Source organism: Petaurus breviceps, unplaced genomic scaffold, assembly GCF_028583685.1.
Source record: "Petaurus breviceps papuanus isolate PSGF00001 unplaced genomic scaffold, PetGlider_PUasm1.0 91041, whole genome shotgun sequence".
Classification (NCBI taxonomy): Eukaryota; Metazoa; Chordata; class Mammalia; order Diprotodontia; family Petauridae; genus Petaurus; species Petaurus breviceps.
Genome location: NW_027187400.1, coordinates 28,744,074 through 28,761,188, shown reverse-complemented (window position 1 = coordinate 28,761,188; position 17,115 = coordinate 28,744,074). Strand labels below are relative to the sequence as shown.

General features: G+C 46.4%; 1 protein-coding gene across 2 annotated transcripts in view; it reads right to left on the bottom strand.

Moving 5' to 3' along the window:
* DNAJC11 (DnaJ heat shock protein family (Hsp40) member C11) overlaps positions 1 to 17,115 on the bottom strand; it is a 74,420-nt gene that overhangs the window by 1,550 nt on the left and 55,755 nt on the right. Inside the window, exons 5-16 of one of the 2 annotated variants that reach the window (XM_069078710.1) lie at positions 12,372 to 12,500; positions 10,429 to 10,551; positions 9,495 to 9,568; positions 7,882 to 8,071; positions 6,581 to 6,666; positions 5,845 to 5,961; positions 4,841 to 4,996; positions 3,956 to 4,025; positions 2,938 to 2,995; positions 2,666 to 2,808; positions 2,043 to 2,172; positions 144 to 1,783 (exon numbers count right to left, since the gene is read on the bottom strand). In XM_069078710.1, the coding sequence (XP_068934811.1) occupies positions 1,758 to 1,783; positions 2,043 to 2,172; positions 2,666 to 2,808; positions 2,938 to 2,995; positions 3,956 to 4,025; positions 4,841 to 4,996; positions 5,845 to 5,961; positions 6,581 to 6,666; positions 7,882 to 8,071; positions 9,495 to 9,568; positions 10,429 to 10,551; positions 12,372 to 12,500 (1,302 nt within the window). In that variant the 3' untranslated portion in view covers positions 144 to 1,757. Of the gene's footprint in view, positions 1 to 143; positions 1,784 to 2,042; positions 2,173 to 2,665; positions 2,809 to 2,937; positions 2,996 to 3,955; positions 4,026 to 4,840; positions 4,997 to 5,844; positions 5,962 to 6,580; positions 6,667 to 7,881; positions 8,072 to 9,494; positions 9,569 to 10,428; positions 10,552 to 12,371; positions 12,501 to 17,115 lie in introns of those variants that run through there. The other variant, XR_011166565.1, reaches the window with a different exon arrangement.

The following is a 17,115-nucleotide window of genomic DNA, read 5'->3' as shown; positions in this document are numbered from 1 at the left end:
AGAGGAGGCAGAGATCTGCCGGCTAAGCACGGGTGGGACAACGTGGGTCAGTCAGAGGAGGGGTAAAATAAATCTGGAAGGAGCCTTCAGTGAAACCACCGCCCCTTTCCATGGTTGTGCTTTTGAAAAACGAGTCCTAGCTCCAGCTTTCAGAAAGGGTTTATTACTGACAATACAGTGCCTTCTGTACAACCAGCTTCAAACAAAGTGAAGAAAATTGGTACCTGTAAGAACCATTTGCAGCAAAGGGGACAATGGGCCGCTTTAGGTCAAAGAGTCATTCAGCAAAGTTTATTGCACAATTTGTATTCTTAGCTTCAGGTCTGGGAAACATTGTAAAAATGGGCATGGATGTTACAGAATTAGACAACCTGAACTGTTTTGTAAAAATTTGGGGGAGGGATCATGACTGATTACTCTTATGCCAAAACCCAGGCACGGAGAGCTTGATTCTAATAGCTGTGGGGGGCCAGAAGGCTAGGCCCCTGCTGCTCTCCTGCACTGGCCACGTGATTGCGCTTGGGAAAGAGCCACACAACTCTCTGAGGAGTACAGGAACAAGGTTGATTCCACAGCCAAGACCACAGGCCTATTGGCTCATTGGACTGACTACTACAGGTAACTTGGAAGACTATTCAAGTAGATCCTGGTTCCTAACATCTTCTGCCTCCACAGAACAAGCAGGTCAAGAACTTCTAGAGTAGAACCACACCACCCAAAGGGAGGGAGTCATCCTCACTCAATCTTAAGTGAGGAGGATGTGCCTGCTGGGTATCCCCGAGGTTTGGGAGGGCCCTGGAAGGAGCCCTACCCTGCTCACTCCTACCAGAAGCCCTCGAGGGCAGTTTTTATGCACTCACCCCATCTGGCACCCCTCTAGAACTTTGGCCAGTTTTCTCCCCCAATCAAGCTAACATTTCTCCCTTGTCTCCCTGTGGCCTTCTCCTTGTCCAGTAAGTGGGCAGTGGTCCCAGTTCTCAGCCAGATGGGTGAAAACATGGGAAGGATCCATGGTTTTCCATGCAATGTTTGGAGGAGGCAGGTAAAACTAATTACATTGGGAGAAAGCCAAGTCCTGGGCCTAGGGATCCCAGTTTTAGTGGTAATTATAAAGACAAACGCAGTGGGAAAGGCAGAGATGTCTTCCAGACACTTTAGTTGTTCTCAGGTTACAAGCATTCAGTCAATTCAGACCCGTCTCCAAAGCCCCTTTTCAGTAATCATAAGACCAGAAGATTGTCGGGAGGAAGCTCGAATGGACACTCACTCACTCCACCATCAGGACCACACCATGGCCTGTGTTTTCCATTGGTTTGCAAGAAGCTCCCATTAGTAAGGGGGAGGGTACAATGTTCCATATACACCTCATGAAAGAACCCTGAAATTTGGGGCTGGTAGGCCACTGTCAGCTCAGATGCTGGAGAATTTGCTAGAAGGACACAGGGCTCTGGGCCCCAGGGGCCCTCTTCCCAGCAGAGCCATGCTCTGTGTCCATGGCTCCTTGAGGAAACAGACATCTGTCAGCTTTGTGGTTCTAGTCAAGGGCAGTATTGCCTTAGTACTACAGTACCCATGAAAGCTGGGGTGTTCATGTGTCCCTTCACATAATTGGTAAATGACCCTCTACAGGAATAATACAAAATAAAAACATCTGTAGGTTTCTGTTTCATGTGTTTCCAAACTTTCAGACTCCCAGGAAAAGAGGTTTTGCAGCTTCTTCGTGACTCAGGTACTGACCCCTTGTTTTCCCACGAGGTTTATCCATCTGTATCGATCCTGTGAGCTGCAGGAGGAAAGATTGGCTCAGGGCTGAGAGGGAAGTGTCACACTCATTGTTATATGCAGAGTAGTGGCATAACAAAGAAGGGAGTCTGTCTGGAGCCCCACAGGCTAGTACAGCGGGGGTTCTTAGCCCAGTTGTCACCAAAGGCAAGAACATGGCTTCCTAGCTCTATGTGGGGTGCCTAGAGGACAGACTGTGGCTTAAGTCCCAAAGCAGCCACCACTAGAGGATGGGGGGAGGGGGTGGCAGGACGACTTACATTGCTTTGGTATCCGAAGAGCTTCTTTGTCTGATGCCATCACTTGGTGCAACACGCCTCGAAACTGGTAAAGCACCTTTAGGCTCTTCTCTTCACCCACACATGGGTCATAGAACCCAGGAAGCCCAGCCTGTGATGAGAAACATGGGGAGATACCATGAGGCAGCCCTGCAAATTCCCCTGAGGTGTGGCCGGGAGGCTGACCAGGGTACCTATAACAAGACACAGCATCAGCACTTATGCAGCAGGATAAAAAATTATCCTTAGAAGACAGGCCTCCAGAAAACACAACCACTGGCTCTAAACCTCCATCTTCAGCCCTAGGCTTCCAATCCCAACACAGGTCCTTTCCTTCTCAAGCTACAAGCCTGTGTCTTCACAGCACCATCTCTACCAAATGGAAAAGTGAAACAAAAACCAGAGATTCAAGTCCTTCCTCAAGGAAGCTCTCAGTTCTGGAAGGTTGGTATCATCAAACCTATTTACATACTTATTTACTATACAGATGCTGTGGCTGAGGGACACGCAGAAATCCCAACACGGGCTCTGGGAGGGAATTTAACAATGCCCAGTCAGTCAGGCCTGCTGCCTCCCCCATGCTGTGGGCACAGCAAGGCTGGTACCTTGGAGGCTTCTGTGAGGATGAGTTTGGAATCTTTCACCAGGCACTGCAGGGGGACAGTCACATCGATCACCTTCACCTTCTCATTCTTCCTGCTCTTGTCGTTGACAAACTTGCCATACCAGGCGTTCAGGATGATCAGTCCTGAGGAGTACAGAGTTGGTGCCCTTGCGCGCCCCTCTCCCCCCCTTTATGCTCTGATACTCAAGAAGGCTTTGCTTCCCTCCAGAACCCTGAGCCCCCTTGACCCAGTGAAGCTGACAGTGCTTTTACCCATTCTAGATTCTTCAGCCTCGATTATTCTTCGCACAGATTCCTGCATCAACCGAACCTGCCAATGAACCAAGATGTTGGAAGTCAGAGCTTTCACTGGGTCCCACCACAGAGAAAAAACCAAAATAAGGAGTGAGGAAAACATGGTTGGGGAAAGGAAGGAGGAAGAGCCAGCCACAAACAAGTCCAAGCTGGGAACCTCAGTACAGAGCTCCAGGAATGGGACTGCCCTGAACAGGGAGGAGAGCTTCTTGACCTATGTGACAAGCTTAGGGTTAATTCAGATTTAGGCCAGGGGAAAGTGAAGTGGCCTTCCATAGAGCTCCTGAGGGCTGAGTATGGAGAAGCCTAGAATGCCTCTAGAGGAGTACCCTAGGGGCCATCCTCCCTTTAATGACAGATTCCCACGAGCTCCTGAAGGGAGAGGGAACAGTGTGCCCAGCTTTTAAATCATTCCTGTTACCATCAATTCTCGACAGTGGAGACTACTATTTGAGGCTCATCAGCCAATGAGAGTGGTATTCCTAATGTAAAAGGACACAGAGAAGACACGATGAATGTGAAGTCAGAGAAGCCTGAGGAGATATATGGAATGATCTAGGATGAAGAAAGCAGAGTCAGGAAAAGTGTACATGGTGACTACAATGCTACAATAGATAAACATGGTGCTAAAAGTCAACCAAATGGACTAATCGCAAGGTCAGTCATAGTCCCCAAGAAGAGTATTCCAGAAAAGAGAGACATCTTCCTTCCTAGGACAGGGGAAGACTATGGGTTACAGTCAGATACAGTCAACTGGCCAAACAAGTTTTAACTCTTGTCATAAGGAAGAAATCAGGAGGGGTCACTGGCAATGGTGGGAGATGGGGCATAGGAAAGCTAATTATCGAAACATTAAAAACAATCCTGTGAAGAGTCCGAGTCGGGCTCCCCACTGCTCACAATGACAAGGCAGGGGAAGTGCTCTTCTGTGACCAAGTGCACGCTGGGCCTTGGGGCCTGGTCCTATGGCACTCACAGCAGATTCTGCCTCCTGTTTCTTCTGCAGGATGTCGGTGGCTGTGCTCTCTCTCTGCTTCTCCAGTTCTCTTACAAAAGAAAACAAGCCACACATGAACCACTTGGTATTCCACAGGAGTAAAAAGTCGGCCTCCCTGTCAGACCCTCTGGAACTTCTCCTGGGCTTGTCAAGGTAGCATCATGCCCATCGGTGAGGCACAGCTGGACAGCCCGTTCATCTGACCGCATGATGCTGCCACTCAGCCATTCCACAAGAATGTTGGCGATACCTAGCTCTCTTTTGAAAGCAGGCCCTACCAAGTGAAACCTCACCAGTGCAGAAAGACTAAATCACAATAAAGGAGGAGAAGGGTAAGATGCGATTCATCTCACTGTGAAAGCTCCCAGGACTGTAGTTTTTGTTAAAGGTCATTCCTTTAACAATCTTCCTCTCTGCTCTATATTCTATTGGACATTCTGTTGTAATTTTCTTATAGCAGAATCACTCTTCATCTTCACCACTGCCCCTTCCCTCTTGGGGATCCCCCTCCATCCCATCAAATGTGGTAGTACTCGAGTACTTCTGTAGTAACTTTGGGTCAGTGATTCCACTCCCCATTCATCACATTCCTCAGGCCTTCAGGGAGCTTAGGACAAACAGTCCTAAAGACACAGCATATTCTATTTATTTATTTTTGCTTTTTGGAGGAGGAAGGGCAGGGCAATTGGGGTTAAGTGATTTGCCCAAGGTCACAAGGCTAGTATGTGTTAAGTGTCTGAGGCCAGATCTGAACTCAGTTTCTCCTGACCCCAGGGCTGGTGCTCTATTCATTGCGCTACCTAGCCACCCCTACACAGCACATTCTTAGGCCAAAGCAGTCCCAGGGAGAAAGGACAAACTCACTTCTCTTTCTGAGCCCTGAGGTATGGTTTGATGACTAGTCGGTGCATGGCGAAGTAGACAACCAGAGGTCCCACAGTGGCATAGAAGATAGCGCTGGGAAGGAGCTGATCCGTCAAGTGAATAGGGAAGAAATAAGTCTGGCTGGCCCTGTTCAGCCTACAAAATAAGAAGGAGAAGGCTCAGTTTCCCAGGAAAGGGTCTGGATAAACAGTATAACCCAGTCACACGGGATAAGTTTGCTTTGGGGCCAAACTCTTCTCTGACTAACCCTCCATCAAGCCTCCTGCTCCACAAATGTGGGAACTTGTGTTGGAGAGATGGATGGCCATAAGGATATCAGCATCAGCTAGTTTCAAGGGTGAAGCAACTAAGTCTCAATGGAAAGGCAAGAGCCCTGGTAGGTCAGGCTTGGAAATGTGGGGTATGGGTTCTGTTCTAACAAACAAATCCAATTCAACTGGTGTCATTCACAGCGTAGGGAACGTTTAATCTTGGTTGGCCAAGAGCTGAGAAGGTGGACACTTTTGAGGCTCTGGTGCCACCTGCTGGACGAACGTGAGTCTGGCCATCAGAGCCTTGGGGGGGGGCGGGTCGGAAACTACGGACAATTATCTTAAGAGAATTTATCTGAAAGATTTCTGCAGTGTGTGAACATGGTAAAAGTGAGACAGCAGAGAAACGCTGTTCACACGCTGACAACACCACATGGTACGACTGGGTCTAGGCATGAGAAAGGTTTCTTTGCAATAGAAGGGCCTTAGAGCTGCAGGGGGAGGAAGGGTCAGGGCCCAGCCCAGATCTGTTATTGTGTACCTGCCCTCCTTCGTGAATCAGCGAGGTGTGACCCCAACAACCACAGGCTGCAGGTGCTTGCCTCCTTGGCATTTTAAGTCCCACCTCAGGGATCAAGGCTCTTACTCAGTTACCCACCCACCAAAGGCTAGAGCTGGAGACCTGCTCCCAGCTGGGTGGGCATCTTGCTGGCAGTCCAGGATTTCACTTACTTGATTTTGAGAGAGACACCCTGTGGGACTCCAACGCTGACAGTAGCTCCTAAAATACTGTGTCTAGAAATCTTCCTCTCTGCTCCATATTCTACCACTGTCCCAAAGAAACCTGCCCTAGAAGGACCAAACCAGAGAGGGTAACACCACGAGACATGTTTCAGCGCTGTTGTCTTTATTCATTATGGGGAGGGGGGAAGGGAGAAAATGACTGACCTTCCCTTCCACCCACAGATATGGTTATAACCTACATTTTCCCACTTCATTTAACCAGCAGAGCCAACTGCAGCTGGTACCACTGAACAAATCATGTAACAATATACCTTACACCAACTGCCCCTCAACCTGATCAGAAAATACCCTGATAGGGCAGCCAGGTAGCACGGCAAGTAAGAGCACCGGCTCCAGTGTTGAGAAGACCTGGAGATCGAATCCCGGGCTCAGACACTTAGCACCCACCCAGAAACACCTGGCCGTGTAACCTTGAGCAAGTTACTTAACCCCAATTGCTTAGGGGCGGGGCGGCCAGGTGGCTCAGCAAGTAAGAGTACCGGCTCCAGTGTTGGGATGACCTGGAGATCAAATCCCGGGCTCAGACACTCAGCACCACACCCAGAAATAACTGGCCGTGTAACCTTGAGCAAGTTACTTAACCCCGATTGCTTAAAAAAAAAAATACCCTGATAAACTAACACGCTTCTTTGTTGGAAGCAATGATGGCCTGGCCAGGACTTACTTGAGAGAACCCTTCACACGTGTCTGATCATCATCTTGGAATTTATATTGATAGCTGACTGATGCAAAAGAGTGGGGGATTCCAAGCTTTGAAAAGAGGGTGGGAAAGGACATGGGTTAAGACCATACAGACTGTTCCTTAGCAAAACCAGAAGTGTGGCACCACGTCATCTCTCTAGTCTCAACTCATAAAACCTCCCCCCAGGCACTCTCTGTTCCAACCAGACTGGACCACTGTCCACCCTGCACACTTGTGCTCCACACCTTTGCTCACACTGACCCCATGCCTAAACGGTTTTCCCTTTCCCACTGAATCTCTATGGATCAAATCTAACTCATATATCATCTCCCCCATGAAGCCAACCAACCCTAACAAATGGCGAATGACCACTCCTATTAGATATCATAAAGCCTTTGAACCTCCTCTGGTACGTCTGTTATGTCATACCATAAATACAATGTTAATCTTATTGGTGTCTGAACCCCTTACTAGACTGTGAGCCCCCTAGGTGACACAAGCTCTGGCCTATCTTTGTGGGCCTTTGCTCACAATGGGCCTTTCAAAATGTGTTGAATTCAAGTGTTCTGGGATCCCCAGGATATTGGAGCGGTGATGACTACCAGCACTGAAGATAAAAATTCTAGCAATGCACTCTAGGAAAATGAGCTCTGAATGTGGAGACAGGAGACCTGACTCAAATCCCAGGCCCAATACTTATAAGGTATGTGACCACAAGCAAGTGACCTTCCTTCTCTGAGCCTTAGCTCCCTCATCTGTAAAATAGAGACAATACTTCTGCCCTCTCGCTGGGCTCTTGTGTGGAGAGCACTATAGATTGGCGAATTGGCATCCTGTTTTTTTGGGAACAGTGAGCCCCTCTGAGCTGTTCTGGATCCCTCAGCAATGTGCCTCCAGTCTGGCCTAAACCCCCAACTCTGGGCTGCTGAAAAGTCCTCCAAGCTTTGAAAACCATGGATTTTTCTAACAGAACATGGGGTTCTTCCAGGGCATTAAGTAGCATTCCACTTGGAGGGACTATTATGCCATTCACCACTGGAAATCGAGTGACAACCTTACAGCCTCCAAAAACGGTGCTCTAGGAGGACAGGGTGAGCCCAGCTGGCCAGACAGGACCTGCCCGACCGTGTAACACCCTCCCCACCAGGCACAGCTGCCAGGCTTCCAAAGGGAAACGAGGAAAAGAAGGGGCACAGTGACCAGGCCTCACACTGAAGCCTGGGATGAGGCGGCCCTCCTGGTTGCTTTGTTCACTGCACAACAAGCCCTCCCCTACAGCTCACCTGAAAGGCCACAGTGAAGTGGCTGGTCTTCGTGTCCCGGACAATGCTTGTGTTCATGGCTGACTGGATGCCCCATCGCCACTGCAAATAGCCCATGGTGTTCTTATCCAGGTTTCTCGCCAACACAGTGGTCAGGCCAGGCCGGATTCCTCGGGATGAAAACTGCAGAGCACAATTGGTCGTAATAAAGCTGGAGAAGAAGTGACAGGAGATCAGCTACAGTATCTATCACCCACCCTGTCTTCCCAGTGATTCCAGAACTGACCAGCCCTACATTCACCACAGGCCCCCAGGGAGGAGGCAATGCCAGCAGGGCAGGGTTCTTAGTCAACTGTCCTGCTGGTCTTCGGCCATAGCCCAGACCTAGAGCGGGTGGGCGATGCCTCAGGCTACACTGACTGGACACTGACAATTGTGGCCTTCATCGCTCCAATTTCCAATATGAATCCCCAGTCAAGTCCATGATTTCTTTTGGCATTTCCTTGCAAGTTAGATTTTTAAAAGAGGAAACCTGTGCCACCTTCTGGCTACAGAGGAGTATTTCATGCCATTAAAACAGGCACGTGAAGCTTGTGAACTTTCTCTCGACATTTCCACCCCCCCTTGCATGCCTCTCTTCCTCTGTATCTCCTGTCTCTCTTTTCTTTTCCCTTCTTCCCTTCCTCTTCTCCCCATCTTTTTCTTTGTCTATTCCTTCCTCTTTCTTTCTCTTTTCTCCCTAACCCCCCCAAGCTTTGAAAGTCTCCTGTTTGAAAAAAGGAATTAGGATACTACAACTGAGGAATTTTCTTTTGGAATAAATAAAAACGACACATTCATGCCTGAAAAAGAACCTATGCCAGTTTTCCTCTATGTTATTTCTGTACAAAGTATAGGTATTTTGTATTATTTTCTACACTTTGTTCTTCAAATTAAGTTTGCATGGGTACCTTCAAAATGGGGAAACTTATGACCTCACACCTGTGGTTCTGCAGGCAAAAATGGTGATGAAGAGTGAGGACAAAGAAGAGAGACTTGATAAGCAGTTCAGAAGGTCAGAGAGAGACTGTAAAAGCTGGAAGGGACCTTAGAGGGTCAGCCTGACACTTATTTTACTGATGGTCTGGGGGGCCGAGGACGGAGGATTCAAACTGAGGTCTTCTGATCCTGAGACCATCATCACTTTTTCTATGGCCAACGCTGCCTCTCTATTAAGGCCTTGGTATAAATATATTTGACAATTAAGCATGGCTAGAAAAACCACAAAGTTCCCCTAACTATGGAATGAAACCTTTTTTTTTTTTTTGGAGGGGGAAAGTAGGGCAATTGGGGTTAAGTGACTTGCCCAAGTCTGAGGCCGAATTTGAACTCAGGTCCTCCTGACTCCAGGGCTAGTACTCCATTCACTGTGCCACCTAGCCATTCCAAGAATAGGCCAAAAATAAAGAACCACATTCTCCTGGGTAACAGAATCATCTCAGCTGAAAAACAGGTCCCTGATTCACTGCAATCCATTCAATTCAATAAATGTCTATTGCACCTACTAAGTGCCTGGCACCAAGTAAGGCAACAGGAAGAGAATTTGCAAACAATTCTAAATCTACCAACAGAGAATTGCATTATGTTAAACTTACCATCTTGGTGTAAGGTTACGAAATAGCTTTAGGCCAAATAAAGGGCCTTGAAGGTCTCCAGCTCCAAACTCAAACTGTTTAAACAGAAAGGGAGAAAAGTCAGAGGCATTTCCATCTCACAGCTGCTACCAGGGTCTCATACAGACAGCTCCCCCCCACCCCCCAGGGGTTTCAACCCTCATAGCCATTAGACACTTCCCTTCCCCCACCTGGGGTTCTTTTCTAGGCACTCAATCAAGAAGGCAGGCTTCCAGGTCTGAGGAAGAATAAGCCAAGACAAGGCGGCAACCTCCCTTCTGAGGCAGAGAAGCTGCTGCCAGCCCAGCTTCCCTGCTCTCGATTCTCCAGGGCTCCCTGGACCTGTGCCTTTTTGTTCTGTCTGTCCTCTGTGATTATCTGCAGAGTCTACAGGGGTAGGAGGTGCTTCTCAGGGGTGGAGGGTGAAAGCCCAGTGGCTTTCAGTTCAGTTCAGCAAGTAACACGGCCAGTCCCTAACCTGGGTGACTTGCAAGGTTCTGCTGTTGCCCACTGTGGTCAGTAGGAAGGACTGGGTAGATTTCATAAGGAAAAAAGATCAGTGTCTAGGTGTTTGCTTAAAAAGATGTGCATTATTACACAACTCTGTTTCTGCTAGTTAGTTTTTCCTTTTTTTTTAAAAAAACTGTGACCTTGGTATTGTTTTAGAGTGGTAGAGAAAATTCCTCTAGAATTAAGAAATCAGTATGGCACGGCCAACAGGCCTGAGCTGTATTTGTAGTCTTTGCATGGAGCTTAGAATCTGCTCATCAGCAGATGACTGACCTGGTTATCCTCAGACCATCTGGGGGTTAACTTTTACTGCATAAAATGGTTTCCACTGAACAGAGCCCAGGCAATGCCCAGCAAACACTTTGTGATGGGCAGAAAGAAGGCCCAGCCAATGAAACACTCTTACCTCTCCCCATCCCTTTGCAGAGGTCACTCGCCGGAGGGCAAAATTAATGGAACCTCCTCCATTCCCATTCTGGGTCGAGAGGCTTCCAGAGAGGATGGCGGTATCTGTTGCTGTCAAGGGTGCCTGGAAAACATTTGCTGGATGAACCAAGGCTATAAGCAGTTCCAATTACAGCAGCCTAATGAATATGTCATAAGTACACAGTCTAATCTGCAGATGACTCTGGATAAGCAGGTATGAGTGTGATTACTTAAAATGCTTTCTTCTTTTCTCAGTTATACCACTTGGCTAACTGGACTGCCTGGGACCACTGAGTTAACACATTCTGAGTACCCTTTATAACCCCACTTACCCATGGTAAGGCCATGGGAAGCCTACAGTAAGAACTGTACTCTGGTTGTGCCAAACTGTAGAGACACTTTCATTTTACTGCCTGGGGGCACTCTCTGTGACCCCCCCCCAGACTGTCCTGACTGCCCAGCATTTGGCTTCCCAGGGCTTCTGGACAGCTCTAGGAGGACTATTAACTTCCTAGAGGCAGTACCAGGGTGTCTGGGGGAGCCTTCTGGAGGGACCTCCTGCGGAGCAGTGATTCTGCTTGTTTTTAATCTGGCACTGTGATTTGCTGGGGTGGGGAATTCTAGCATGGCAATCTCTTACACTACAGCAGATCAGCAGCTCGTGTGCACCCCACGGTTTTGGAGAGCTGCCTGGGACACTGGAGGGCTTCAGTGCCTTGCTGATTACACAGCCAGTATGGATGGGAAGTAAGACTTGAACCCTGGTCTTTCTGACTCACAGGCCAGGCTTCTATTCACTAAGACATTCTGTCTCTTCATTTAGCCAAATCAGAGCCCAAAGGACTGAATTATAGTGATCTCAGGACAGAAGTCAGTGTAGAGACAAACAGAGGAGACTGGTGGATATACAAGGGACCCCAGACTGCATTTTAAAATCACCTCTCATGGTCACTCATGGCATTTGGGCATCCACTGTGGACTTGGACTTGTAGAGTGAGAGACAATGGGGTACAAAGCACCTGGACTAAAGCCCTGGCCCTGTCACTCTCAAATGCGTGATGGGGATCAGTCACTCAATTCCTCTGGCCTCACTTTCTGCCTTGGTAAAGGAGCATCCTTACAGTTTTCAAACTGACCATCATTAGGACTATGCCAGCAACTGACCACAACCAGAGATGCCTGACCAAGCAGTCCCAAGGACTTCTGCCATTTTACTCAGCATATGTTTGAATTGGTTTATCATGAACAAACATGGCATTTTCCCTCAGAAGAATGGAATTCTTTCTTGTCTTTGTATCCTGGGTGTACTGAGTACACAGTACTCAGCACACAGCAGGTCTTTGTCGAAGAATTTAGTCCAAATATTTGTACCTATTAAAATGTCTGAAACACTGTCACAAACAAGGTTCAGCTGTAACCAGAGGGTTTTTGGTTTTTTGTACATTTTAAATATAAAATTATAAACATTTAATATGTAATATTTAGATATTTAGGAATAAAGATAATATACAGTTACAAAGTACAGTGGACAGAGCACTGGACCTGGAGTTAGGAAGACTCATTTTCATGGATTCAAATCTGGCCTCAGATACTTACTAGCTGTATGACCTTGGGTAAGTCCCTTAACTCCTGTCTGCTTTAGTTTCTTCAAGTTAAAATGGAGATAATAATAGCACCTATTTCCCAGGGCTGTTGGGATCGGATGAGAAAATATTTGTAAAAAAGCACTTAGCACAGTGCTTGGCATATAGCAGGTATCATGTAACGGTCAGTTATCGTCCTCCATCATTATTAAGACCGAGGTTGATAAATACGACTTTCTTCCTAAAGATGAGAAGTCCTTCCCACCCCCACCCCAGACCCTTCCAGCTACTCAGTGCCAGGGCCTTGCCCTGCACTGGCCCAGGTGATGTGAGGCCTCACCTCGATGGACTGGGAAATGTGCATTTTGTTGATTTCAATCCGAGGAAAGCCACGCCCAGGGCCATCTTCATAATCCTCATCATAGCGATCAAAGAGGTCAGTGGCATCTACTCCGATGCTGATGGTTCCCTGGAGATGGGAAAGACAAGCAGGAGACAGAACAGATGTGCCTTGAGTACACAGCCAGGAAACAGCAGCTCTCAGTGTCCCACAACATCCCATAATTACTTGGGGAGCCAGTGGGTGGTGGCTCCCCCCAGCTTCTCATGAGCATGGAGGTCACAGTCCAAGAAGAGGAGACTGGAAGCCATCAAGAATCATAGACATTAGAGCTGAAATGAAGCAGGGAAGAGAAGCTGATCTGGAGCCAGAGGACCTGAATTTGAACTGTAGCCTGAACATGGACTGACTTACTACCTGTGTGACACTCTCGGCCTCACTTTCCTCATCTGTAAAATGGGAGCGTTGGCCTAGATGACTCTCAGGTCCTTTCCTACTCTAGATCCAGGAGCCTAGGACCACCTACCTTATTTCACAGATGAGGAACATGCTGGCTAACTCAAGAATGCATCACATTTAGAACTTGAAGATTTTCACAGAGGGTTTTCTTTACAACAACCTTGAGTCTTACCACCCCCATCTCAAAGATGAGGAAGCTAAGGCTCAGAAAGGTGAAGAGAGTTTGCGCACACGAGGGGGCTGATCCAAAGCCAGGGATAACTCCAAGGCCTGAGTTCTTCCCACTCTAACAAGATAGCTTATTTTAAAAATAAAGCTGTATTCTACTTTCAGGTCCACACTTCCATACCCCTCACTGAGAAAGTAATAAAACAAAACTCATTACACACAGGTAGAGTTATTTTACACACACACAAATTTTTTTTGAAAAAGTTAAAACAAATTCCTGAACTAGCTTTTGTCCAAAAGAAAAAAACCCCATCCATGCCTCAGTGTGCCCTCTGGGCCCATCATGTCTCCTATCCCTGGGAGTGGGCAATATATCTCACTCCAAATCCTCTGGGGTTGCGGTTGGTCCTTGCTGTTGATTCCCAAGACTTCCAAAATTCACGAATTTCATAGATAGTACAATTGCTCAAAGAAACAAAACACACTCATAGATGCAGTGTGAATTTTGGCAGGGCTGGGGGAGTAGGTAACTTAGGGAAACAGGTGCCATAGGTTTGAATAGACTGTTCCTGTATACAGACCACAAAACCGTAAAATAAACAAGGAGGATGGCTTCAGAAAAACCTGGGAAAACTTGTATGAACTGACAGAGTAGAGCAAGCAAAACTGGGAGACCACTGTGCACAGTAACAGTCACACTGTAAGGATGACCACTTGTGAAAGATATGGCTACTCTGATCAAGACAGTGATCCAAGATGATTCCAAAGGACCCATGATGAAAAATGTTATCCATTTTCAGAGAGAGTGAAGTCTGAATGTAGATTAAAGCATACTTTTAAAAACTTTATTTTTATTGTTTTATTTTGTTTGTTTTCTTTTGTAACATGATTAATATGGAAATGTTTTGTATGACCTCACGTGTGCAATCATAAAGAAATTGCTTGCTTTCTTTTTTTTTTGGAGGGGGGAAAGTAGGACAATTGGGGTTAAGTGACTTGCCCAAGGTCACATGGATAGTTTTTTGTTTTACGTGTCCAAGGTCGGATTTGAACTCAGGTCCTCCTGACTCCAGGGCCGGTGCTGTATTCACTGTACCACCTAGCCGCCCCAATTGCTTGCTTTCTTAGGGAGAGAAGAGGGGCAGGAGGAAAGGAGTGAATTTAAAACTCAAAAATTTAAAAAAAAGAAAAAGATCATAAAAAATTTTTTTACATGAAATTGGAAACCATTTAATGAAATAAAAATAATTGTAAAAAATATTACTAAATTCCCACATATTATAAACTTGTTCAAAATTTTTTCAAGTCTACTTTTTATTGTCATGAATGTTTGTTTTTGTGCTAGATTATGCATAATTTCTATCTTCATGGAGCTAGTCCAGTCTGCTGAGAAAGAAAAGTAACTGCACTGGCTCTTCTTCATCAGCCTATTTGTTGTTCCCTGTACAGACATGTGTCTTTGTACATGTACATGTCCCTGTACATGTGTCCTGTGTCTTTGCCATCCATATCTGGGATGCACTACTCTATACTCCTACCTCTCAGAATCTCCAGTTATCATCAAGGAGCAACTCTAATGCCACCTTCTAATTGAGGTCTTTTCTGATCTCCCCAGTTCTCAGTGACTCTTCAAATTACTTTCCATTTCTTTAACATGTCTCTATGTATCTACACATACATATGGTATTCCTATGTTTTGTATTTCCTTATCAACTTTGGAATTATGTGACGTGGGAGACAGTGGCACAAGACCGCCCAACATAGCATGCGCACATCAAAGAAAGTGCTATGCTCTGTGAACAAAGCGGAACTGCAGCAGCTCCAAAGTGAGATGTGCACATTTAGAGCCAGCTCCGCCTGGGGCAGAGCCTTCCAAGATCATATTGGTCTGCTCAACCACAGTGGGACACATGGTAATGTGACTAACACAGCGATGATTTCCGTATCAATGTACACATTACTGCTGAGGAGCAGGGACTGTTTCATTTTCATCTTTGAGGCAGCTAGGGGGCACCACAGTGCACAGAGCACTGGAGGCATGGGGTCAGGAAGTTCTGTGTTCAAATGTAGCCTCAGATAGTCACTAGCTGTGTGACCCTGAGCGGGTCTTCTGTCTACCTCACTTTCCTCAACTGTAAAATGGGGATCATAACAGCACCTAGCTCCAGGTTGCTGTGAGTATCAAATGAGATTTTTATAAAGCACTTAGCACAGAGCCTGGAACACAGCAGGTGCCATATAAATGCTTATTCCCTTCCCCCCTGGGATCCAGCACACTGCCTGGCTCATAGTAGGTGCAGAAGAAAGGTCTGCTGAGTGAACTGTCTACCTCTTTTTTCTTCTCAGTTTGGAACTTTAGAAGCAACATGATCGTGAAGTGAAGGTTTCATGTAATTTAGTCTAAATGGTTTGATTTTACTTTATGGGGCAAATGATTTAGGAGACAAAAATAAGCTGAAGGATTCGGCACTAAGTCAGGCTTTAGTTTCTTTTCCGTGGGTCAGAGATACCGGCCTCCAAACTGTGTTCAGGACAAGGATTCAAAGAGACCATCAACCAGGCCACCACAAGGCCCATCCACTTTCAAAACTAAAACCACTTCTCAAGCCTCACTGCTAAAACCAAGGCCAAAATAACCAAAAACCCCGACAGTGGCGCTGGTGGTTTCAGAGCCTGCAGTGCTCTGATGCTGCTCTAAGTTTATGGGGGAATGAAGGTGAGTTTTAAGACCCAAGGGCCAAGTATGCTGAAATTCAAATAAAATCAAATAAATCTACTTGAGAAAATGACAAATCAATGACTGACAGTACAAAAAAGTTTCTTTCAATAATCCAGGGAGCATCTGATGTCTGCTAACTACTCTTCATCTAGCCCACGGAAATCACTTTCTAGAACTGAACAGGTCACAGTAACAGAACTCGTGGAAGTCTGACTTCAGGGGCAGCAAGGTGGAGCAGTGGGCAGAGCTCGGGGCCTGGAATCAGGAACACCTGATTTCAAATCTGACCTCACATATACTAGCTGTGTGACCCTGGGCAAGTCACAGCTGTCTCAGTTTCCTCAATTGTAAAATGGGGATTTTTAGAGCATCTCCTTTTCTAAGGATTGTTGTGAGGATCAAATGAGATGATAAAGTGCTTATTTGTACAGTGTCTGGCATGCAGTAAGCGCTTAATAAATATATGCTCCCTCCAAAAAGGCTTTCAGTTACTGCTGTAACTCACTTTCTACCTTGTAGATAACACGTGGCCAAAACTTTGGTAGAAGCATCAGCTCTGAGTTCTGATGCGATCAGGAGTGTGAGACCAAGGGCTTTTGTAAACAAAGACTGGACCTGAACCCGCTTCTACCCTCTGGATCACACCTGCTTCCACAGCTTTTCATCTGATTAATATTCAGGATCATGAAAGCCATATGCTAGTCTTTTATGAAATGTCTCAGAAATCATTTCTCAAGCAGAAAGAGTTTGTAAGACAAGCACTTTTCTCTTTTCAAATACCATGGCCCACCAGCAAGTTGGCAATCCCAAAGCAAGAAGGATGCAAGGCACTGGGTTACCTCCTTGTGACATCATCCCACCTGTGACAGTCCTGGCTGACATCCTTAGTTCTGACAACTGGAATGCAATCACTGCAATAATGAAAACAGGCACTCCTTTTTTCATACCCACACAATTATCTCATTCCATTCCAGTAAAACTGTGAGGCCTCCCTGTGGCTATAGGGGTGGGAGTGGGAGGCAGCAACCCTAGGGTCTCAAAGGATTAGGACAGTGGAGCTCAAATTCTGGACAGTCCTAACAAGCTACCAACCCAAGAATGAACTGTCTACTCTCTGACGACTGGCCTAAGTCTGGGGAGGCTAGCTTTAGAGTGATGTCAAAAACAGTTCCTGAATTACAGGGAGCCTGCAGTGTGCTCCAGCAAGACTGGGCATCCAAACAGATCCTCTAATTCCTGAAGACAGAAAGTAGTGGGATAAAACTACTGAAAAGCTACCCATAGCAAAGATTATTCTAAAAATCGATGCCTTTGGCTTTATATCGAATTCATTTCCAAATATGTACTTTACCCACACCTTCTTGTAACAAATATTAAAAACAAATCAAAACCAGAAAC